Below are 20,492 nucleotides of genomic sequence, written 5' to 3'. Positions count from 1 at the left end.
GGAAAGTTTCCAGCCCTCATTTTTTCATATTAAAAAAAAGTCAGAATATCAATTAAAAAAGTTGAATGGTGAGATAACACTCAGATTGGAGGACCTAGTATAATAACACACCCTAGGAAAAAAAGCTGAACTTCAAGTGAAAAAGATACATATTTTCGATGGAAAACAAAAGAACCTCAAAACCCCAATGATGAAGTCATAGAAAGTAAAAAAGCAAGACAGTCTAGATAGAGGTAGGAGAGTACATTCTGTGAGGATTTACTGATTCAACACTTTAACAAATATTCAATGAACACTCGCCAAGAGCCAGGCCTAGTCCAGGTCCTAAGAAGACATCAGTTTTAATAAAGCAGACCCCGCCCCCCAATCTCTACCTGCATAGAAATTACCTTCTAGTAGGTAAGAGAGATCACAAATACAATAAAGACTAAAAATGACACAGTATGTTACAGATGGCAATAAAGCTAATGGGCAAAATAAAGCAAGACAGAAGAGATCGCTATACGACCAGGGGCTGCCATGCTTCACTTTAATATCTAATGTACATACTGGCTCTGCTTGGATATTCTGCAAAACACATCTGGGTACATAAAATCTTTGAAGAGATATGTGTGATGTTAATATTAGTAAGAAAGAAAATAAAGTACTGGGCACCATACACAATATTAAGACTTTTATTCTATATACTCCCAGTAGGTAAGAATGTAATTTTAGTCATGTTTCAGATTATAGGGGACAAAAAGAAAAACATATAAGGGCATTTTAGAAATTAAAGATGATAGCTAAGATGAAAAATCTTAAGCTATTAAAATATTTCTGAAAAATCACAATGGACTTACTTAAAGCTCAAAAATACTTGATTAATGAGGACTCCTAGAAGGAGGTGTTAAGGCTAGTTCAGTTTTGTTTTTTAACCACGAGTACAAAGTTTCACTTGTGAGTTCACTGTATAAATGTAAATTCAACTCAAATGCCAAAACTGTCCTATTTAAATACCACTCACATGGCTGGAAACTATGAAAATAAAAGTAGATCCAAAAAAATAGGAGAAAAAATGTATTCTACAATCCAAATGACAATTTTAAGTAACTTTAAGATTTAGATTTTTTTTAACATAATATAGCAGGCTTTTTGCAGGAACTTCAGAACAAGAGGTCAAGGACAAAGGCCTACTTCAGAGATGTCCTGAAAAAAGCCAGAGCCAGACAGAGAGCTGGACAGTAAATACCAAAGGTCAGTCTTAGGATCGTATAGTCAGTTTCACACCGGGTATTCTGAAGCTTTGGGAGCAAGGAAAGAAATCAGAGGCCAAGTGCAAAATGGTAGTTCTCCAAGGAGGAAGTAATAGAGCATAAAACTCCAGAAAAACAAAATTAACTAAATACAAATAAAAGTAAATATTATCAGACCTACATCTACAGTCTCCTTTTATTAAGCTGGAGAAGTCACCCTATGGACATTGGGCTGCCGCATAAAACTGTCCTACTATTACTTAGAAAAGATCTACAGTTCTGGAAAACTATGACTTGGGAGAACTCTTCTTCCCTGAAAAACACATCCAACTTGAAAGGTGTTCTCATTTTATGAATGAATGCTACAGTCAGAGCTCCTTTGCTGCATCTTTGCCTTGTACAACTGTTTCATTAGACTATGACTTTTAGATAAACAACTTTCCTGGGCAAGAAAAATACTGACAGAAGTGGCAAAATCTCCTTGGGCGAGAAATCACAAAGTTGTTACAGACAACCTTCCTACCAAAGGGTCCTGTTGAAACCAAGTTCCATAAGATTCACCAGCTTTCCTTGGCAATTAATGTGAATAAGAAGGTCTACAGAAAAGCTTAGAAGCTTACACATAAAGCAGCCTTTAAAGTATCTTACTACAAGTACACAGAAAATAGGCCAGATCTTCTTCCATTCACTTAACTTGAACCATATAAAAATGATTCCCTGGTGGCTCAGTGGTAAAGAATCGCCTGCCAAGGCAGAAGACACAGGAGATGTGGTTTTATCCCTGGGGCAGGAAGATCCACTAGAGGAGGAAATGGCATCCCACTCCAGTATTCTCGCCGGAAATCCCATGGACGGAGGAGCCTGGCGGGCTACACTGCACGGAGTTGCAAAGAGTCATACACGACTGAGCACACAAGTACATAGAAAAATTTTAACTACTCAGAGACTGGTCAATAATAAACACTAAAAGAATTTAAATTAGTTATTATATAAACCCTTGCAATTATCAATACATGGATTCCAGTGAGGAATGCTTTGTATTTTCAGGCTACTTTTCTCTTTTACTTCAGGAGAGCCTCTAGTTACATCAACCCCCTCAGCACACTCCTCAGCCATTTCCACAAAGTCTTGTTGATGGTGAGCTTTTGTGCAGTCAAGGGCTAATGTAGCAGACTTGGAGTACTCAAACCCTGTACCTTCCAAAAGAAAGAACTTGCCCTTGACTATCTTCTGGGAAAGAACCTCTGAGCCCCTGGAATATTCTTCCTGATAAGATTTTCTTTATATATCTGATATATTGTGTCACACCAGTTAGTTCACACTCACAGTGTGATTTATAGTGAATGCCTTTTTTGTTTATGTGGGTCATGGGCCATGCTGTATCAGTTTGATCTCTAGAGGGGTTGGAGGTTGAGTAGCTAAAGTGGGTACGCATTCCATGCCTATAAGACTGACCAGGAGAGGGGGTCTTGTAGGCATGGAATAAAAACTATGGATGCCTAGGCTTGGATGACTAATCCTGGCTGGCAATGTGTCATATGTGCTGCCTACATCATTGATGGAAGAATCAAGAACGTTCCTGCACAACTCCACTGTGCGAGGACTACTGGAAGCACATACCTGATGTCTCCTGGACTCCGTCCTGTGTGCACTTTTCCTTTGCTGAAGTTACTCTGTACTTTTACTGTAATAAACTGAAACCACTAGTATAACAGCGTTTCAGGATTCTATGACTTTCTGTGAATCACCAAGCCCGAGGCTGGTGCTGGGGACCCTGACACAGCTCCCAATGATATTTTCCATTTTCTTGCCTACACTGGAGAAAGCAGAAGCTGCAAATATTGCTCCCATTGTAACTATCCATATCAATATTTCCCTTTTCCCACCTCTAACCTCATCCCTCCCTCTCCCACTACAGGTAATCGACATGTGACTATATTTTTGAGTGGGGAGTGAAAGTTTCTATTCCTATATAAGTACTGCAATTATGTGACAAAGATACTTAATCATTCCAAAATACAATAAAAAATGGTTAAGGTTAGTTTGAATCCCATACTATTTTCCAGTTATACAAAATTATTGCAAATTAATCATTCTAATCCTATTTTAAACAGTTTTTTCAGCAGAGTGCTCCATAATTTATGTAGTAAGCCCAGACCCATTCTCACTGAAAGTGAAAAGGAACACCGTTAAATAGTTTTCCATATAACAAAGCCAATCATTCCACGGTCCTAAATATTAGGATGATGGAGTAGTTATTTATTAAGCACCAGAAATGACTTGGATGCTAAGAACCAACTGTAAGAAAAGTAGATTAGCCCACATATTAGAAGGAAATTTAAATCTAACTCCTACCAAAACTGAATCAAACACAAGCAAGGGACTGGGTCCTAAAGACATAACTGAAAAGACAAAGCTTCTACAGGAGAAATTTTCCACTCCTCTTTGGTTAGCATAAATTAGAGCATTAGATTGTACCAGGTGGCCCTCGGGGTAAAGAACCCACCTGCCAGTGTAGGAGACAAGAGACGGGTTTGATCCCTGAGTCATGAAGATCCCCTGGAGGAGGGCACAGCAACCCACTCCAGTATTCTTGCCTGGAGAATCTCATGGACAGAGGAGCCTGGCGGGCTACAGTCCATAGAGTCGCAAAGGTCAGGCACAACTGAAGGGCCTTAGCATACATGCGTGCATGCATACAACTGCCTGATCAGAGAGTTGAGAAGGAATGCTGTATATCAGTGTCTCCCATATGTGCTATTTGCTTCTTTTCTGCCTCACTAGATTTCTCATAAACAGTACTGGGTTGATATGCACATAACTGCTTTCAAAATTTATGAACAACAACAATAAAGATGTACTACAACATTGCCAGGATTTCTCTGGAAGAATGTGCGATTCTTCTTTCTATCAGCAATTTACTTGATGGTTATGCAGGTGAAGCCCACACATTTAATACATGAGGAAAAAAAATGTACAAAGTTAAAATGTAGAGTTGAGCTGGTTACAGCTGACAACTGCTTTTCGTGGGGAAACATTCTTTCTAGGTTAATATAAATACAGTTTAAGTTTTAGGATATGGCTCAATGACAAAGGATAAGCTGGATTTAAGCAACATAAACAGCAGATAGGCCATAATCCCATGGAAACTGTTAAAGAGAGCAAAAGACTCAGTTACTCTAAATTAATAATATTTACTTAGTCTTAACAAAGGCAAAAAAAAAAAAAAGGTAATATAATCAGTGCCTTAGAATTAACTTGCTCTCTGTTTATATTTCCTGTTAACTTTCAGATTCATTATGAAATATTTAAGCCAAAAATTCTTCTGAAGAATAACAAAATAGCTACTCTATAAATTTAAAGTGTTATGACAAAAAGCAATATCTACTGATTATATGGAAACTCTGGGAGATAACTATTGACCTTTTTACCTGGGTGGGGGTAGGGGCGGGGGGCATTAGTAATGTTGCTTTAAGGCAGTATATCTAAAATAACCAATAATTTTCCCTAAAATGTTATAATTTTATAAAATTGTATAATTTTCCCTAAAAATGTGGCACATAGAATGAAATAATTTTATACTTGATATCCTCAAAGTGAAAGTCACTCAGTCGTGTCCGATTCTTTGCAACCCCATGGACTATACAGTCCATGGAATTTTCCAGCCCAGAATACTGGAGTGGGTAGCCATTCCCTTCTCCAGGGTATCTTCCCAACCCAGGGATAGAACCCATTGCATGTGGATTCTTTACCAGTTGAGCCACCAGGGAAACCCAATATACTCAAAGGACAACTTCAAATAAGAAATTCTTCTTGTTAACTTCTTAAGACCAGGAGGAGTTAGGCACTGATGGCTAGAAATTGTCATGGTTTCCTTTCTTTAAATTGGGAATAAGGATTCCTTTTTTCTTTCAAGATCTTTCAAGATCCAGTGAACCAAACGGGGAAAATGAAAACCACAAATTAAAAAAAAAAAAGATATTTAATTTACTTTAATTTTCAGAACTAAATAAATTTGCTGCATATATCAATTTAGAAACTTAACTCAGGAAAAGGCAAAACAAAACCATCTTTAATGTTAAAGGGGGAAAAGGGAAGGGAAGGGAAGAAAAGGGAGAGGAGGAGAAAGGAAAAGCAGCAGAGCAGACACAGATGCATGGAGATAGCCTTGAGTGCAGCAATCAAGAGGGATGTCACCAGAAAACCAAAGTCAGAAAGGGAAAGACAGTGAAGGAGACATGGAAGTCAAGGAGGCTGACAGAATGACAAATACGCGCTGCCAGGTTTCAGGCTGAACTGCAACACACTTCAAGGGCCCACTACAGAAAAAGACATTTGGTATAGAGTGACAGGGGCTTCCCAGGTGGTACTAGTGGTGAAGAAGCCAATTGCCAATGTGGGAAACGTAAGAGAAATGGGATCGATCCCTGGGTCAGGAAGAGCCCCCTAGAGGAGGGCACAGCAACCCACTCCAGTGTTCTTGCCTGGAGAATTCCATGGACAGAGGAGCCTGGCAGGCTACAGTCCATAGGGTTACAGAGACAGACACTACTGAAGCGACTTAGCACACATGCATAGAGTGACAGAGAATGACATAAACACAACAATTTTTCTTGTAGAATATAAGTGGCCTTTAATGGCTTTACTGTTGATTATTGGCTTTTTATAGATATAAGTAATTACTACTTGGTCCCATCAGCTAAGGAATATAAAATACAAAAAACCAAGCACAGCTTACATCCTTATCATGACTGCTAGTACTTATATCAATATCTACATTTGAAGTATTAAAGAATTATTGCTAACTTTTTGATGAGGTGATGGTACCTGTAGTTATGACTCTTAAGTCTTTATTTTTAGATGGGATGCTGAAACACACTTGGGTAGAACCATATGTTATCTGGGATTTGTTTCAAAATAACCTTGTATAGGGATAGGGAGGCAAAAAGTGGGTGGGGGTAGACTAGCTGTGAGTCAACTAATTGCTGAAGTTGATGATGGGGGTTCGTTATCTATTTTCTCTACTCTTATAGTGGTTGAATTTTGCATAATAAAGTTTAAAGATCTTATCTTCAAGTATAATTAATTTAAGAAAATTAAGGGGGCTTCCCTGGTGGCTCAGTGGTAAAAAATCTACATGCCAATGCAGGAGACAGGGTTTGAGCTCTGATTTAGGAAGATTCCACATGCTGCAGAGCAACTAAACCCACGCACCACAACTAGTGAGCCTGTGCTCTGCAGCCTGGGAGCCACAAATACTGGAGCCACAAATACTCTTGTTGCTCTGCAACAAGAGAAGCCACCACAGTGAGAAACACGGGCACCATGACTAGAGAGTAGCCACTGCTCACCGCAGCTAGGGAAAAGCCTGTGCAGCGACAGAAGACTCAGCACAGCCAAAAATAAAATTAATTAATAAAATTATTTTTTAAAAAAAGAAAACTAAGGACTAGGTTAAATTGGGTTAAGTTAGTCAGACCACTGAAACAATTTTCTGTGTAAAATTAAACCTTTAGGTGAAAATAAGATTTGGTAGTATTCAAGTTGAAGAAACAAATGTAAAAGACCTAGAGCAAGTATAAGAAATTTAATATACACTTCTGAGAAGAAACAATTTTGTATTTAAGACTTCTGAAATTCTTGACTTGACTGAATCTGACAGAGATCTTTTCATAAAATGTGAATTTATCAATGTATGCTCCTTAGGCAAATTTTAAGGCTGGTAGGCTCATCTAAACCACTCATTTTACTGTGGGCAAGGCCTAAGAAGGGCTAAGTGACTTATCAAAACTTCATTTTTTCAGAGTAAAAGTAGTACCAGAACCAAAAACTAGAAAGTATGAGGATATACAAGAAGAAACCAATCATCTATAATTCCATCTATAATTATAACAGTTAGAACTGGACATGGAACAACAGACTGGTTCCAAATAGGAAAAGGAGTACGTCAAGGCTGTATATTGTCACCCTGTTTATTTAACTTATATGCAGAGTACATCATGAGGAATGCTGGACTGGAAGAAACACAAGCTGGAATCAAGATTGCCAGGAGAAATATCAATAACCTTAGCTATGCAGATGACACCACCCTTACGGCAGAAAGTGAAGAGGAACTAAGAAGCCTCTTGATGAAGGTGAAAGTGGAGAGTGAAAAAGTTGGCTAAAAACTCAACATTCAGAAAACGATGATCATGGCATCTGGTCCCATCACTTCCTGGGAAATAGATGGGGAAACATTGGAAACAGTGTCAGACTTTATTTTTCTGGGCTCCAAAATCACTGCAGATGGTGACTGCAGCCATGAAATTAAAAGACACTTACTCCTTGGAAGGAAAGTTATGACCAACCTAGATAACATATTCAAAAGCAGAGACATTACTTTGCCAACAAAGGTCCATCTAGTCAAGGCTATGGTTTTTCCTGTGGTCATGTATGGATGTGAGAGTTGGACTGTGAAGAAGGCTGAGTGCCGAAGAACTGATGCTTTTGAACTGTGGTGTTGGAGAAGACTCTTGAGAGTCCCTTGGACTGCAAGGAGATCCAACCAGTCCATTCTGAAGGAGATCAGCCCTGGGATTTCTTTGGAAGGAATGAAGCTAAAGCTGAAACTCCAGTACTTTGGCCACCTCATGCGAAGAGTTGACTCATTGGAAAAGACTCTGATACTGGGAGGATTCGGGGCAGGAGGAAAAGGGGACGACAGAGGATGAGTTGGCTGGATGGCATCACTGACTCGATGGACGTGAGTCTGAGTGAACTCCGGGAGTTGGTGATGGACAGGGAGGCCTGACATGCCGCGATTCATGGGGTCGCAAAGAGTTGGACATGACTGAGGGACTGATCTGATCTGATAATTATAACTCCTGTTAAATTTCAGTGCTTCCTAACAGCTTTTTTTTAATTCTTAGGTTTGACTCATCCTGCCCCCATATCTATTAACATGTTAGATACAAAAATCTGTATATATTTTTCCCGATATAACTTTAAACATCTTTTCACATTGGCTCAGTCAGTAAAGAATCTGTCTGCAATGCAGGAGACCCGGGTTTGATTCCTGGGTCATGAAGATCCCTTGGTGAAGGAAATGGCAACCCACTCCAGTATTCTTGCCTGGAAAATCCCATGGACAGAGAAGCCTGGCGGGCTATAGTCCATGGGGTCGCAAGAGTTGGACACGACTTAGGGACTTAGCCACCACCACCAACAGTTACTTTTAATGGTTGTTTAATATTTCATGGAATAAATACAGTTCACTAATTCATTCTCCTATAATATTGCAGTCATATTATTTCCAACTCTTTATTACTATAACTAGAGCTGCCATGAACATCTTTATACATAAAATGTCATTATGGCTAGGCATAACCATAAAATTCATATTTGAGTTTTTTTTATAAGTAAAACTTCCTAATAGAAGCATTTGTGACCTTTTGAAAATTTATTAAGGGGCAAAACAAAGTTAGATTCTACATTTTCTCTATGGAGCTAGCTCATAAACAGTAAAAACGACAAAGTGAAGAGGACAGCTGAAAACTATTTTCAAGATTATTTTGGGCAAAACAATGCTTAAATTGGTAGAGGCAAAAAAAATTTTTTAACCAAAACTATACACTACCTGTTGAAAAGCTTTTTCTGCTTGACGCTCAGCATCAATAACTTGTCTCTCAAGCTGCTGCATCTGAAATGTGAGAAAAGACATAAAAAATAGAAAAATTCGTGTTTCCCTTTTGGAATTATTTAAGAACACTTAAAGTACTTCAATAGATATTAATTACATAGAATTTAGCACATTAAAGGTTCTTTCAGGGCATATGTAAAAACTGATCAAAATACCAAAATTTTGATACTATTTGCAATATGTACTACATGAGTGTTAATCAGTAGAATTTTCTTCATTGGACTGTATGTTAGAAATTACTGGTCAGCATATTTTAAGAACAGTAAATTAAATCTAAGATAATAGTAAGACCTCAAATGTCATATTGCTTTGCTGATCAAAAAGATCCAATGATGGGGGGAGGAATAAATTAGGAATTTGAGCTGGTGGCTCAGACAGTAAAGAAACTGCCTGCCATGCTAGAGACCCAGGTTCGATCCCTGGGTTGGGAAAGTCATCTGGAGAAAGAACCCACGCCAGTATTTTTGCCTAGAGAATTCCATGGACAAAGGAGCCTGGCAGGCTACAGTCCATGAGGTCGCAAAGAGTTGGAAATGAGTGAGCAATTAACATATATACATTCCTATACATAAAACAGATAACCAACAAAGACATACTGTATAGTACTGGGACTGTACTCAATATTTTGTAATAACCTATATAGGAAAAGAGTCTGAAAAAGAATATACATGTCCATACATATATATATAAACTGATGGGCTATCCCTGGTGGTCCAGTGGCTAAGACTCTGCACTCCCAAGTGAAAGGAGTTCAGGTTCAATCTAGAACTAGATACCACATGCTGCAGCTAAGACCCAGTGCAGCCAAATAAACATTTTTAAAAAACCTGAATCACTTGGCTGTACACCTGAAACTAACAACACTGTAAATCAACTATACTTCAACAAAAAATAAATAATAAGAAGAATTTAAAAAGAAAAAAGATAAACTGAATCAGGCTTACTATAAGGGAAAGAAGTCCCAGTGATATCAGCAAGTGGTGCATTTTCATAAGCTTCACAGGTGGTATGTGTAAGTCACAACTGAGTAGTTTTAATTCTTAAAGATTGTGATAGAGTATAGAAGATACTCTGATAAAATATACGTATGTTCACAAAAGCATATGGCACAGAGGTTGAACAAACATCTGGGTATTTTTTGAAAGTTCTGTGGATAATAAAATGTTTGAAGATTTCAGAGGGTGGGAAATTAAAAAAAAAAAAAACTTTGGATATTTTAAGTAAAATACTAAACTGAATATTATAAGTAAAAAAGCAAAAGTCTTAAAAAGGATCTAATACAAATTAACATAATACACAACCATGATGTAAAACTAAATTTGAATTATTCTTTTCTGACTGTTGAAGTCTGGTCAACACTGGAGCCATCTGTGGCTCAACCTACGCTCACTGTCACTTTTATTGTTGGCTGACATTCTCAGATGCCCAGAACTTCCAGAGCATCTCAAACTCACAGCACCCTGGGTGTGATACAACAGCACCCATGGCTGATACAGCAGATCCCCCTTCTCAAAACCATGGAGGAGTGGCCTCCTACAGCAGGAAGCAAGGCTGCCAGCTCTGGACCACATGAGTGACAGGATCCCAACTGAGGCATGTGTTATTCTCAATGCCTGAAAGATAGTTTCTGTTATGAATACGTAATTTTTTAAAGCTGTACTGGTTTGGAGCATTTGCTGCATTTTGATATCTATGTTTGGTATCTATGTTACCAGTAGACACAGGTAAAACTCAAGACCATGACGAGCACTATCACTTCACCCACCTAACACAAAAAACCTCTTAAACATTTCAGAAGTGCAGCACATGGAGCTTAGTAAAAGTATCTGTATATACTGTATCATCCATGAAAACCCGATGGTGTTACTGGGTACTCAAAGAATCGTATACCAAACACTGTGACAAAGCAGAGCACCATAGGACTAAAAATGAAAAATGATGGTCTAAGATAAAAAATGACATGTGGACACAGATGAGGAAAATGGACAAACATGTCTCTGGAAAGCACAGCAACAGCCGCAACTGGTTCTTCCTCGCACATCCCACTACACTTGCTGTCACTGAAAACTCGAGTATATTCCGTTTACTAAGGATGTATTTCAGCCCTTCTGTCTGGGCCACACTGTACCATCCGGCAACCTTGATTTCACGACAGTAGGAGGAGGAATTGCTTTAACTATGGAGGCTATGAAAAGAATTAACAGACTTCTGAATAAGTCTCCGTGCATATGTGCTTAGTCGCTCAGAGTGTCTGACTCTGTAACCCCGTGGACTGTAGCCCACCAGGCTCCTCTGTCCAGGGGATTCTCCAGGCAAGAATACTGGAGTGAGATGCCATTTCCTTCTCCAGGGGAATAAGTCCGAAAAGTATGCAAATCCATGTGTGATTTGGAACTTATCAGAAGATACGCAGCTTAGCAGTCTGCCTGAAAAATGCAGGAGTTCCTGCAGAAAGTAAAGAGGATTCCAAAGGAAGAATTCTATTTAACATAAAACCAACTGCACATCTTATTGAGGAGACAATGTCTCATAACCCTGAGCAAGTATTAGAAGGCTGCTGTTCAGATATAGCTATTACTTTTAATGGACTGACTCCCGAAAATATGATAGTAATGACATATGGTGTGTACCAGTCCAGAGCATTTGGACATTATTTTAGCAACACACTGATTTTCTTGTCTCCAGATGGTTCAGAAAATCACAGAGGACTGGGGAATAATAGAACTGACCTGTCCAAGAGCACTTGAAATGTGGCTAGTCCAAATTGAAATGTGGTAGAACTGTAAAATACACACTTCATTCAATAACATAGTATTTGAAAACCTATTACAAAAAGAATAACAATCTCAGCAATTGTTCATATTGACTTACACTGAAATGATATTTTTAATGTCACATTAAATAAAAGATAATATTAAAATTAATTTCATCTACTGTTTCTTTTTCATTTTATTAATGTTGTTAGAAATTTTAAAATTACATATGTTTCTCACTTTATATTTCTATTGGATAATAAAAGTGTAAAACATTCCACTGTCACCATATATGGCAATTTAACTGCTTGTCCACATGGCAATATTTTTTTAAGGTAGTTTATTGCAAGGATCTAGATTCTGGAAGAATTTTAAAATATTTGGATACATAAATAGGCATTTCCCAAGTGCATTCTCTGGACCTCATATCACCTTTAATTTTTGTGAAGATATTTCCAGGTGGCACTAATGGTAAAGAATCCACGTGCCAGTACAGAAGACACAAGAAGCGCAGGTTTGATCCCTGGGTTGGGAAGATTCCCTGGAGAAGGAAATGGCCACCCACTCCAGTATTCATGCCTAGAAAATCTCATGGACAGAAAAGCCTGGTGGGCTACAGTCTATGGGATCGCAAACAGCTGGACACGACTGAGCACATCACCACATTTCATGTTTAATAAACAAGTACTGTTGTCTAAAAGCATTTTATTGATTCTGTTATAGACTATCACATTACATAAAGAAGTTGGACAAGCAATGTATCTCCTGTCTAGGATAGTCCTTTTTTTTTTAAATTTTTTTTTTAAATTTTATTTTATTTTTAAACTTTACAATATTGTATTAGTTTTGCCAAATATCGAAATGAATCCACCACAGGTATACCTGTGTTCCCCATCCTGAACCCTCCTCCCTCCTCCCTCCCCATTAGGATAGTCCTTAAACAAAAAAACTGACATGCGCACACCAACATCACATTCTTTCACTACGGGACAATACGCTGACAACTGTCGTTTCTACAATGCAACCACATTGTGTTTTCAGAGGAATTTCTACACTTGTGCAGCCTTATTCTCAATTTTGAATATTTTTGAGATTTCCAGAGAAAACAGGAAAACCCACAAATGGGTTGCTGCTTTGTATACCTTGGCTAGTGAAAATAAATGACATACCTATGAGAATGGCCGAAATCCAGAACACCGGCAATACCAAATGCTAGCAAGAATGTGGAGGAACAGGAACTCTCATCCACTGCATGCTTTCTTATAAAATTACACATACTCCTATCATACTATCCAGCAAGTGTGCTCCTCGGTATTTACCCAAAGGAGTTGAAAACTTATGTTCACATAAAAACTTTCACACAGATATTTACAGCAGTTTTATTCACAATTGCCAAAACTTGGAAGCCATCAAGATTTCCTTCAATAGATGACTGGATAAACTGTGGTATAATCAGACAATGAAATATTATTTACTGCTAAAAGGAATTGCGCTATCAAGCTATAAAAACACATGAAGGAAACTTAAAACATATTATTAAGTGAAAGAAGCCAAACTGAAAAGGCCACATAAAGTATGATTCTAACTACATAACATTCTGGAAAACTATGGAGACAATAAAAGGAGCAGTGGTTGTGAGGGTGGGGTTGGGGAAGAGCGTGGAGAGGGATGAATAAGCAGAGCACACAAGCTTTTTAGGACAGGGAAAGTACTCTGTTGGAGAGGGAAATGGCCACCCACCCCACTATTCTTGCCTGCAGAATTTCATGGACAGCAGCTACACGCCATGGGGACGCAAAAAGTCAGACATGACTGAGTGACTAACACCACTACACTAAATCCTCTGTATGATACCATATGATACATACATGTCACTATACATTGTACAAAGCCATGGAATGTACAACACCAAGAGTGAAACTATGAACTCTGGGTGATAATAATGTGTCAATGTAGGTTGAACAATTTGTAACATGTACCACTCTGGAGAGGGATGTTAATAATGGGGATGGCTAACGCAACGGCACCCCACTCCTGTACTCTTGCCTGGAAAATCCCATGGATGGAGGAGCCTGGTGGGCTGCAGTCCATGGGGTCGTGAAGAGTTGAACACAACTGAGCGACTTCACTTTCACTTTTCACTTTCATGCACTAGAGAAGGAAATGGCAATCCACTCCAGTGTTCTTGCCTGGAGAATCCCAGGGATGGGGGAGCCTTGTGCGCTGCCATCTACGGGGTCACACAGAGTCGGACACGACTGAAGTGACTTAGCAGCCACTATGGAGAACAGTGTAGAGACTCCTTTAAAAACTGGAAGTAGAACTGCCATACGACCCAGCAATCCCACTGCTGGGCATACACACCAAGGAAACCAGAAATGAAAGAGACGTGTACCCCCATGTTCACTGCAGCACTGTTTACAATAGCCAGGACACGGAAGCAACCTAGATGTCCATCAGCAGACGAACGGGTAAGAAAGCTGTGGTCCATATACACAATGGAATATTACTCAGCTATTAAAAAGAATGCAATTGAGTCAGTTCTAATGAGGTGGATGAAACTGGAGCCTATTATACAGAGTGAAGTAAGTCAGAAAGAAAAACACCAATATAGTATATTAATGCACATACATGGAATTTAGAAAGATGGTAACGACGACCCTACATGCAAGACAGCAAAAGAGACACAGATGTAAAGAACAGACTTTTCAACTCTGTAGGAAAAGGCAAGGGTGGGATAATTTGAGAGAACAGCATTGAAACATGTATATTACCATATGTGAAATAGATGACCAGTCCAACTTTGATGCATGAAGCAGGGCACTCAAAGCCGGTGCACTGGGACAACCCAGAAGGATGGGACAGGGAGGTTGGTAGGAGGGGGGTTCAGGACAGGGGGTACACATGTACTCCCATGGTTGATTCATGTCAATGTATGGCAAAAACCATCACAACACTGTAAAGTAATTAGCCTCCAATTAAAATAAATAAATTTTAAAAAAGAAAAATAATAATGAGGATAGCTATACATGTGTGGGGGAAGAGAATATATGAAAAATGTCTATCTTCCACCCAATTTTTCTGTGAATCCTAAGCTGCTCTAAAAAAGACAAAGTCTTAATAATAGTCATTTTTTTTTAAAGACTGAATAATTTCTCAAAGGGGACCACTTTGAATGTTTGCCCCTCACTCTGGCAAATTCACATCTTGGAATCCTAATGCCCAATGAGATGGTGATTAAACCTTGAGGATAGGCCCCTCATGAATTGCATTAGTGCTTTTATAATAGAGTTTCTAAAGAGCTCCCAGTCCCTTCTGCCAGGTAGCAGTGCAGGAAGTCAGTGACCCAGACGAGGGCCCTAGCCTGACTATGCGGGAATCCTGGTATCAGACGTCCAGCCTCCAAAACTGTGAGAAATAAGATTTCTATTGTTCGTAAGCTACACAGGCTGTTATTTTGTTACAGCAATCCCCACAGACCAAGACATAGAACTGGTGCTGCTTAACAAATATCTAAAAATGTGGAAGCAATTTTGGAACTGGGTAATAGATAGAGACTGGAAGAATTTTAAGGTACATGGTAGAAAAAACCTACATGACCACGAACAGACCATTAAAGCAATTCTGGTGAGAGGTCAGAAGAACAGGAAGCTATAGAGAAAGCCTCAATCTTCCTGGAGTGCACAGCTAAGGATTGTGAGCAGATTGTTGATAGAAATGATGGCTGGTAAAGGCTCTTCTGATGAGATGTCAGGTGGACATGAGGAACATATTACTGGAAACCAGAGGAAACATATTACTGGACCACAGCCTACAATAAGCATTGGAGCATCCTGAACTTCTCTCCTAGTGCTGAATGCCCTGTACAAACCTGCAAAGACCTACAGGGGAAGTGAGTGTGGGGCAGGGAATAGTGGGTATTAATGGAAAACATGTGGCCCTTAGAGCCCACTAGTTCTCTGAAACCTTCTCATTTATCCCCATGTGCCGAATGTGCAGCAGCTAAGCGTTTACTTCCTGTTAAAAGACTGAATGTTCTTTTCCTATAAAGTTGAATATATTACTTGGAGGGCTCTAGTCCAACAACTGTGGCATTTATGGGCTCATGGTGTAATAAGCAGTCTCAGACCCACTCATTCTAAAGCAAATATTGATAGTCAACCAGCAGTGATTTTATACGCAACTGTTGGTCAACTTTTCAGATATCCCATCCTTAAATATAAACAGACCACCAAAGATCACCAGACATTTGAGAAAAGCTTGCAACCTGAAAAAGAAAAATCAAACATAAAAGTGGAAAATAATCTCAGAGGAAAGAAAGATAATTCAAGGAAGAGAACATAAAAAGAATTAAAATTAGAGTTCCGGAATCAGGAATTTTCAAATACATTATTGCATAGCCATGTCATAGACAGAAATTGTTATTCCAATTAGAAATATTAGAAAATTGGTGTTTCGAATGCCCCCAGCCAGTGACATGGATGGGATGTGAGCCTACATGCACAGAATCCCTAGTGCTCTTTTAGTTGAACCACAGCTGCTTAGGTATTTATAAACTCCACCCACAGTGTATAGTTATACAGAACCAAATGAAAATCAGTCCCAGATACATGAAACCACAAAATCCTTGTCTGGGAAGCATCTGTATTTTTGTCCCTTGTATTCTATTCTTTTGGCCTAGGAATCTTTTATTAGTAACTTAAAATCATTAACATTCATAATAGGAACAATTTTAAGCTGTATGGTCTCAAGAAACCTACTGTAGAAGGAAACACACCATTTTCGAAAAATTGTTATCAAAAATAATATCCTCAGGATTTCCCTGGTGGTCCAGTGGCTAAGACTCTGCAACTCCCAATGCAGGTGCCCAGGCGGGTGCCCAGGTTTGATCCCTGGTCAGGGAACTAGATCCCACATGGCACAACTAAAGGTTCTGCATGCTGCAACTAAGACCTGGTGCAGCCAAATACATAAATAAAATGTAAAATAGTGAAAATAGCCTCAATCAATAGCCCCAAAATAAAGTTATTTAAAATAACTTTAAATCAGCCTGAAAATCTCATTATTATACATACAATTTTCATTGTGTGTTAGTTGCTCAGTCGTGTCCAACTCTTTGCGACCCCATGGACTGTAGCTCACCAGGCTCCTCTGTCCATGGGATTTTCCAGGCAAGAATACTGGAGGGGGTTACCGTTTCCTTCTCCAGGGAATCTTCCTGACCCCGGACTGAACCTGGGTCTTCCAAATTGCAGGCAGATTCTTTACTATCTGAGCCACCAGGGAATGTGCTATGAAATATCAGGTGGGGCAAAAGAGTAACAGGACATGTGTGACTTAAATAGGATAACCGTGGTGTTGACTGGACTGTTATATGAAAGCAAACACAATGCTGTCCAGGGACTCCTTATTCCTAGACGAGAATCCTAGACCACTTCACGGAAATCACACTGACAAGAGGAAGGTCAAGTGGCAGGAACTGCCAGACAGCAATGATATCAGATAAAGGCAGCATTAGGCTATGTGAGCCATGCTGATGCCTAAAGGGAAAACTCTTCATTTGTTTCACCTTTTTCCTTTCACTGAAAATCTAACTAATAGGAAACAACATTCACTTCAACTGAAAAATAAACTTTCCCTTTCCCTCCCTGACTCTGAAAATGAACCAGTAATACTGTAAAGCAGAAAACTACTTAAATCTCAGCTTCCCTGAAGAGTTTATGTTTGGCATACTAGAGATATTTCCAACACCATTCCTTAAATTCCTCCAAAGACCTCTCCCACTTACAGCAGGATTTGCCCAAGATTTCAATAAGGACTTTTTCTTCACAAGCTTCAATATTCAAAGTTACTTGGAAATTGTAATGGAAAAATAAATGGGTGAAAAAAATAGTTTAAAAAGATCCCATGTATTTTTCTAATCCTAATCTCCAAAATATACAAGGTATATAAAATTGAAATCCATCTTTAATTATAGGAAGAGATCCTCTCACACATTTTTGCTAAAAAATTCAGAAAGATGTCTATCAATCTATAATTATACTATTTTAGTTTAAAATAATAAAAGTTATTTTTATTATTATTTAAAATAATAAAATAAAATAGTCTAAATAATAAAAAATCATTTTAATTTTTAGGTCATCTCCTTGTATGCTTAACCAGTGTGTCCAGTCAGAAAGATACAGGAAAATAATAATGAGTTACTTCTATATGCCAGGCACTCTTTTAGCTGCATCACAAAAAAAGTGTGAAAGATCTAAGGTTTTAAGCCAACTCTGCTCTTTGTTACCTGTATGATATTGGGCCTCCTGCTCAAATACTCTCAGTCTTAATGTCAACAACTTTAGATTGTGGATAATAATAGTTACCTCATAGAGTTACTGTGGGGTTTAAGCTAGCTAATGGTTGTAGTCAAGGCTTAGGATCTCTAGTTGGCACCTAGTGTTAGCTGTCTATAATCAGTGCCAAGAAGACAGAACCAAGAACCAGAACTGTAGCAGAAAAGAAAAGTTGGACAGAATTTCTGGCAAAGAGCTGAGGAATCAAATTAGTATTCTCTCAAGAATCTTCAGCTTTAGGCCTGCATCCATCTGGGGGGGAGGCACAGAGAACTATTAGGAAGAATCCTCGGGGCAACCTGGTTCTAACACAAAACCAAAGATCACAGCTGGGAACAGACCAGCCTCTGGAACGTGGTATTTGACTCAAGTCGGGTTGGCACGCAGAAGCAACGCAACAGGGTTTGCTTTGAGAAATATGTAACATTATGTAAACTGTTATTACTACATACGTACATACATCCTAACTTACACAGACATATGCTGTCAAGCAGAGAAGGATTTATATGTTGTGTGACCGAAAAGACAACAGATGAGTAGGTAAGAATATCAGAGAAAGCAAGGAACGTGGTAATAAAACTAGGTTAGAGATGTCATATAGGGTGATGGCTAAGCATTCAGGCTCTGAAAACAAAACGCTGCACTTCGTTGCTCAGTCGTGTCCGACTGTTGCCACCCCATTGACTGTAGCCGGCCAGGCTCCTCTGTCCATGGGGATTCTTACGCAAGAATACCAGAGGGGTTGCCATGCCTTCCTCCAGGGGATCTTCCCAACCCAGGATTTGAACCGGGGTCTCCGGCACTGCAGGCTTTACCAGGTGAGCTATGAGGGAAGCCCCCAAAACAAAATGCCTATTTACAAATATTGGCCAAATATTGGCTTCATCATTTACATTTCAGCATGAACTCAGTTAAGGTAAATACCTTTTATGTGCCTTAGCTTCCTCTTGTGTAAATATGAATAATATTAATATCTACCTCATAGGCTGTTATAAGGATTAAAAACATAATAAAGTACTTAGAAGATTGCCTGGCACATGGTAAGCATGAGTTTCCTAACCTGTGAAATGGGAACAATAAAACTTATTACTTCATAGGTTGTTATAATAACTAAATAAATCATATCTGTACAGTGCTTAGTACATAATGAATCAATATTTGGTATTTTTATTTTAATACCAGTACTTGGTATTTTTATGGGTGGGTACCAAAAATAAATTTTAATCCAGAGAAAAAAATAGCGAAAAATACAGAAAATATCATGAAAAAGTGTTATTCCTATTTTGGTGTTGAATATATTTACTGGGAAGCCATGAGTAACTTGGCAGGTTTATCCTCTTTCCACTGTATAAAACACATATGAATCATTCCATCTCTGAGATCTGTCAAAGGATTTAAGACAAATAAAATTACAGAAGACCCCAAAAAAAGGAAGAAGAAGAAAAAGAAACCACATCTAAAACAGCAATTCTGAAATAATATTCCTCTCAATCTTTATTCACTGACAAAGAAAAAAGAAAATTTGGCAACTAAATTAATGACCAAAAACTATTTACAATCTTACTTACAGAGAAAATTACACTTTTAAAATTTACAAAATGGACACTCACAAAGAAATTTCTTATGACAAGCCTACTGAAGAACAAAACAAATACTGGCATTAAGAATTTAAAGGTCAATTAACTGGAACCCAAATAAGCATAACTTTTTATAACTTCTTATAAAGAAAGTCCATAAAGAAACCAAGAGAGTACAACAGCCAAGGGAACCAAGAAAATTTTGAGTAGGAGGCTGTGGTCAACAGCGGGCCAACTGCTGAAGGGCTGAGGTACTGGGACACTTGGAAGTGTCCAGTGAGGCTGGGCAGCAAGGTTATAATTAGTGATATTGCTAAAATCATTACATGGGGGACAATCATAGTACAACCTGGGAAATGATTTTTACAGAGAGAGGAGCAAAAGGTAAAGCATGAGTCACTGACTCTGAGTTAGGATAAGCTTTCCCAACTTGGAGATAATCAAACTGGGATTTTTTTTTCCAAGTTATAATTTTTATTTTAATAGTGATAAATAAAGTAAATTGATAGTGGGGATGCATTCCACAAAACCTATGACCAGGTCACCCTCTAGCCCAAAGAGAATAGAGTAACTTTAGTCTTTCCATCTAAAAGCTGCTTGTGCACAAAAATGTAAGAGGATAAATATGAAAGGTTAAACGGAATGGTGTTTCACTGGATTTTATTACAATTCTTCTGTGCTAAGAGATTCTTGGTTGGAAGTAAGATTTAACATGATTTTTAGAGATGTGATATGTGTACCGGTCTCCACTGTAAAAGGATTATGCAGGCTAGAGTTTATGAAACCACCTGTAAGTTCTCCTGGTCAGTTCTGAACGATCATTAATACCATTTATATAGCCATCCAGACAGCAGTGCCAATACAAATATAATGTGAGTTACATATACAATTTCAAAACTCCTAGTACCCATATT

At 38.5% G+C, this 20,492-nt stretch overlaps 1 protein-coding gene across 6 annotated transcripts in view; it reads right to left on the bottom strand.

Moving 5' to 3' along the window:
- PLEKHH2 (pleckstrin homology, MyTH4 and FERM domain containing H2) overlaps positions 1-20,492 on the bottom strand; it is a 106,816-nt gene that overhangs the window by 77,299 nt on the left and 9,025 nt on the right. For 5 of the 6 annotated variants that reach the window (XR_003037138.2, XM_002691298.6, XM_005212711.5 and 2 more), the window contains exon 3: positions 8,848-8,910. The exons of the other annotated variant lie outside the window; for it this stretch is intronic. Coding sequence is in view for 4 of the 5 variants with exons in the window: in XM_002691298.6 (XP_002691344.1) it covers positions 8,848-8,910 (63 nt within the window). In the remaining variant the exon portion in view is untranslated. The remainder of the gene's footprint in view (positions 1-8,847; positions 8,911-20,492) is intronic. 6 annotated transcript variants of the gene reach the window in all.

Source organism: Bos taurus, chromosome 11, assembly GCF_002263795.3.
Source record: "Bos taurus isolate L1 Dominette 01449 registration number 42190680 breed Hereford chromosome 11, ARS-UCD2.0, whole genome shotgun sequence".
In the NCBI taxonomy this organism is placed as follows: Eukaryota; Metazoa; Chordata; class Mammalia; order Artiodactyla; family Bovidae; genus Bos; species Bos taurus.
The sequence above is the reverse complement of the archived record's forward strand: the minus strand, read 5'-3'. Positions and strand labels throughout refer to the sequence as shown.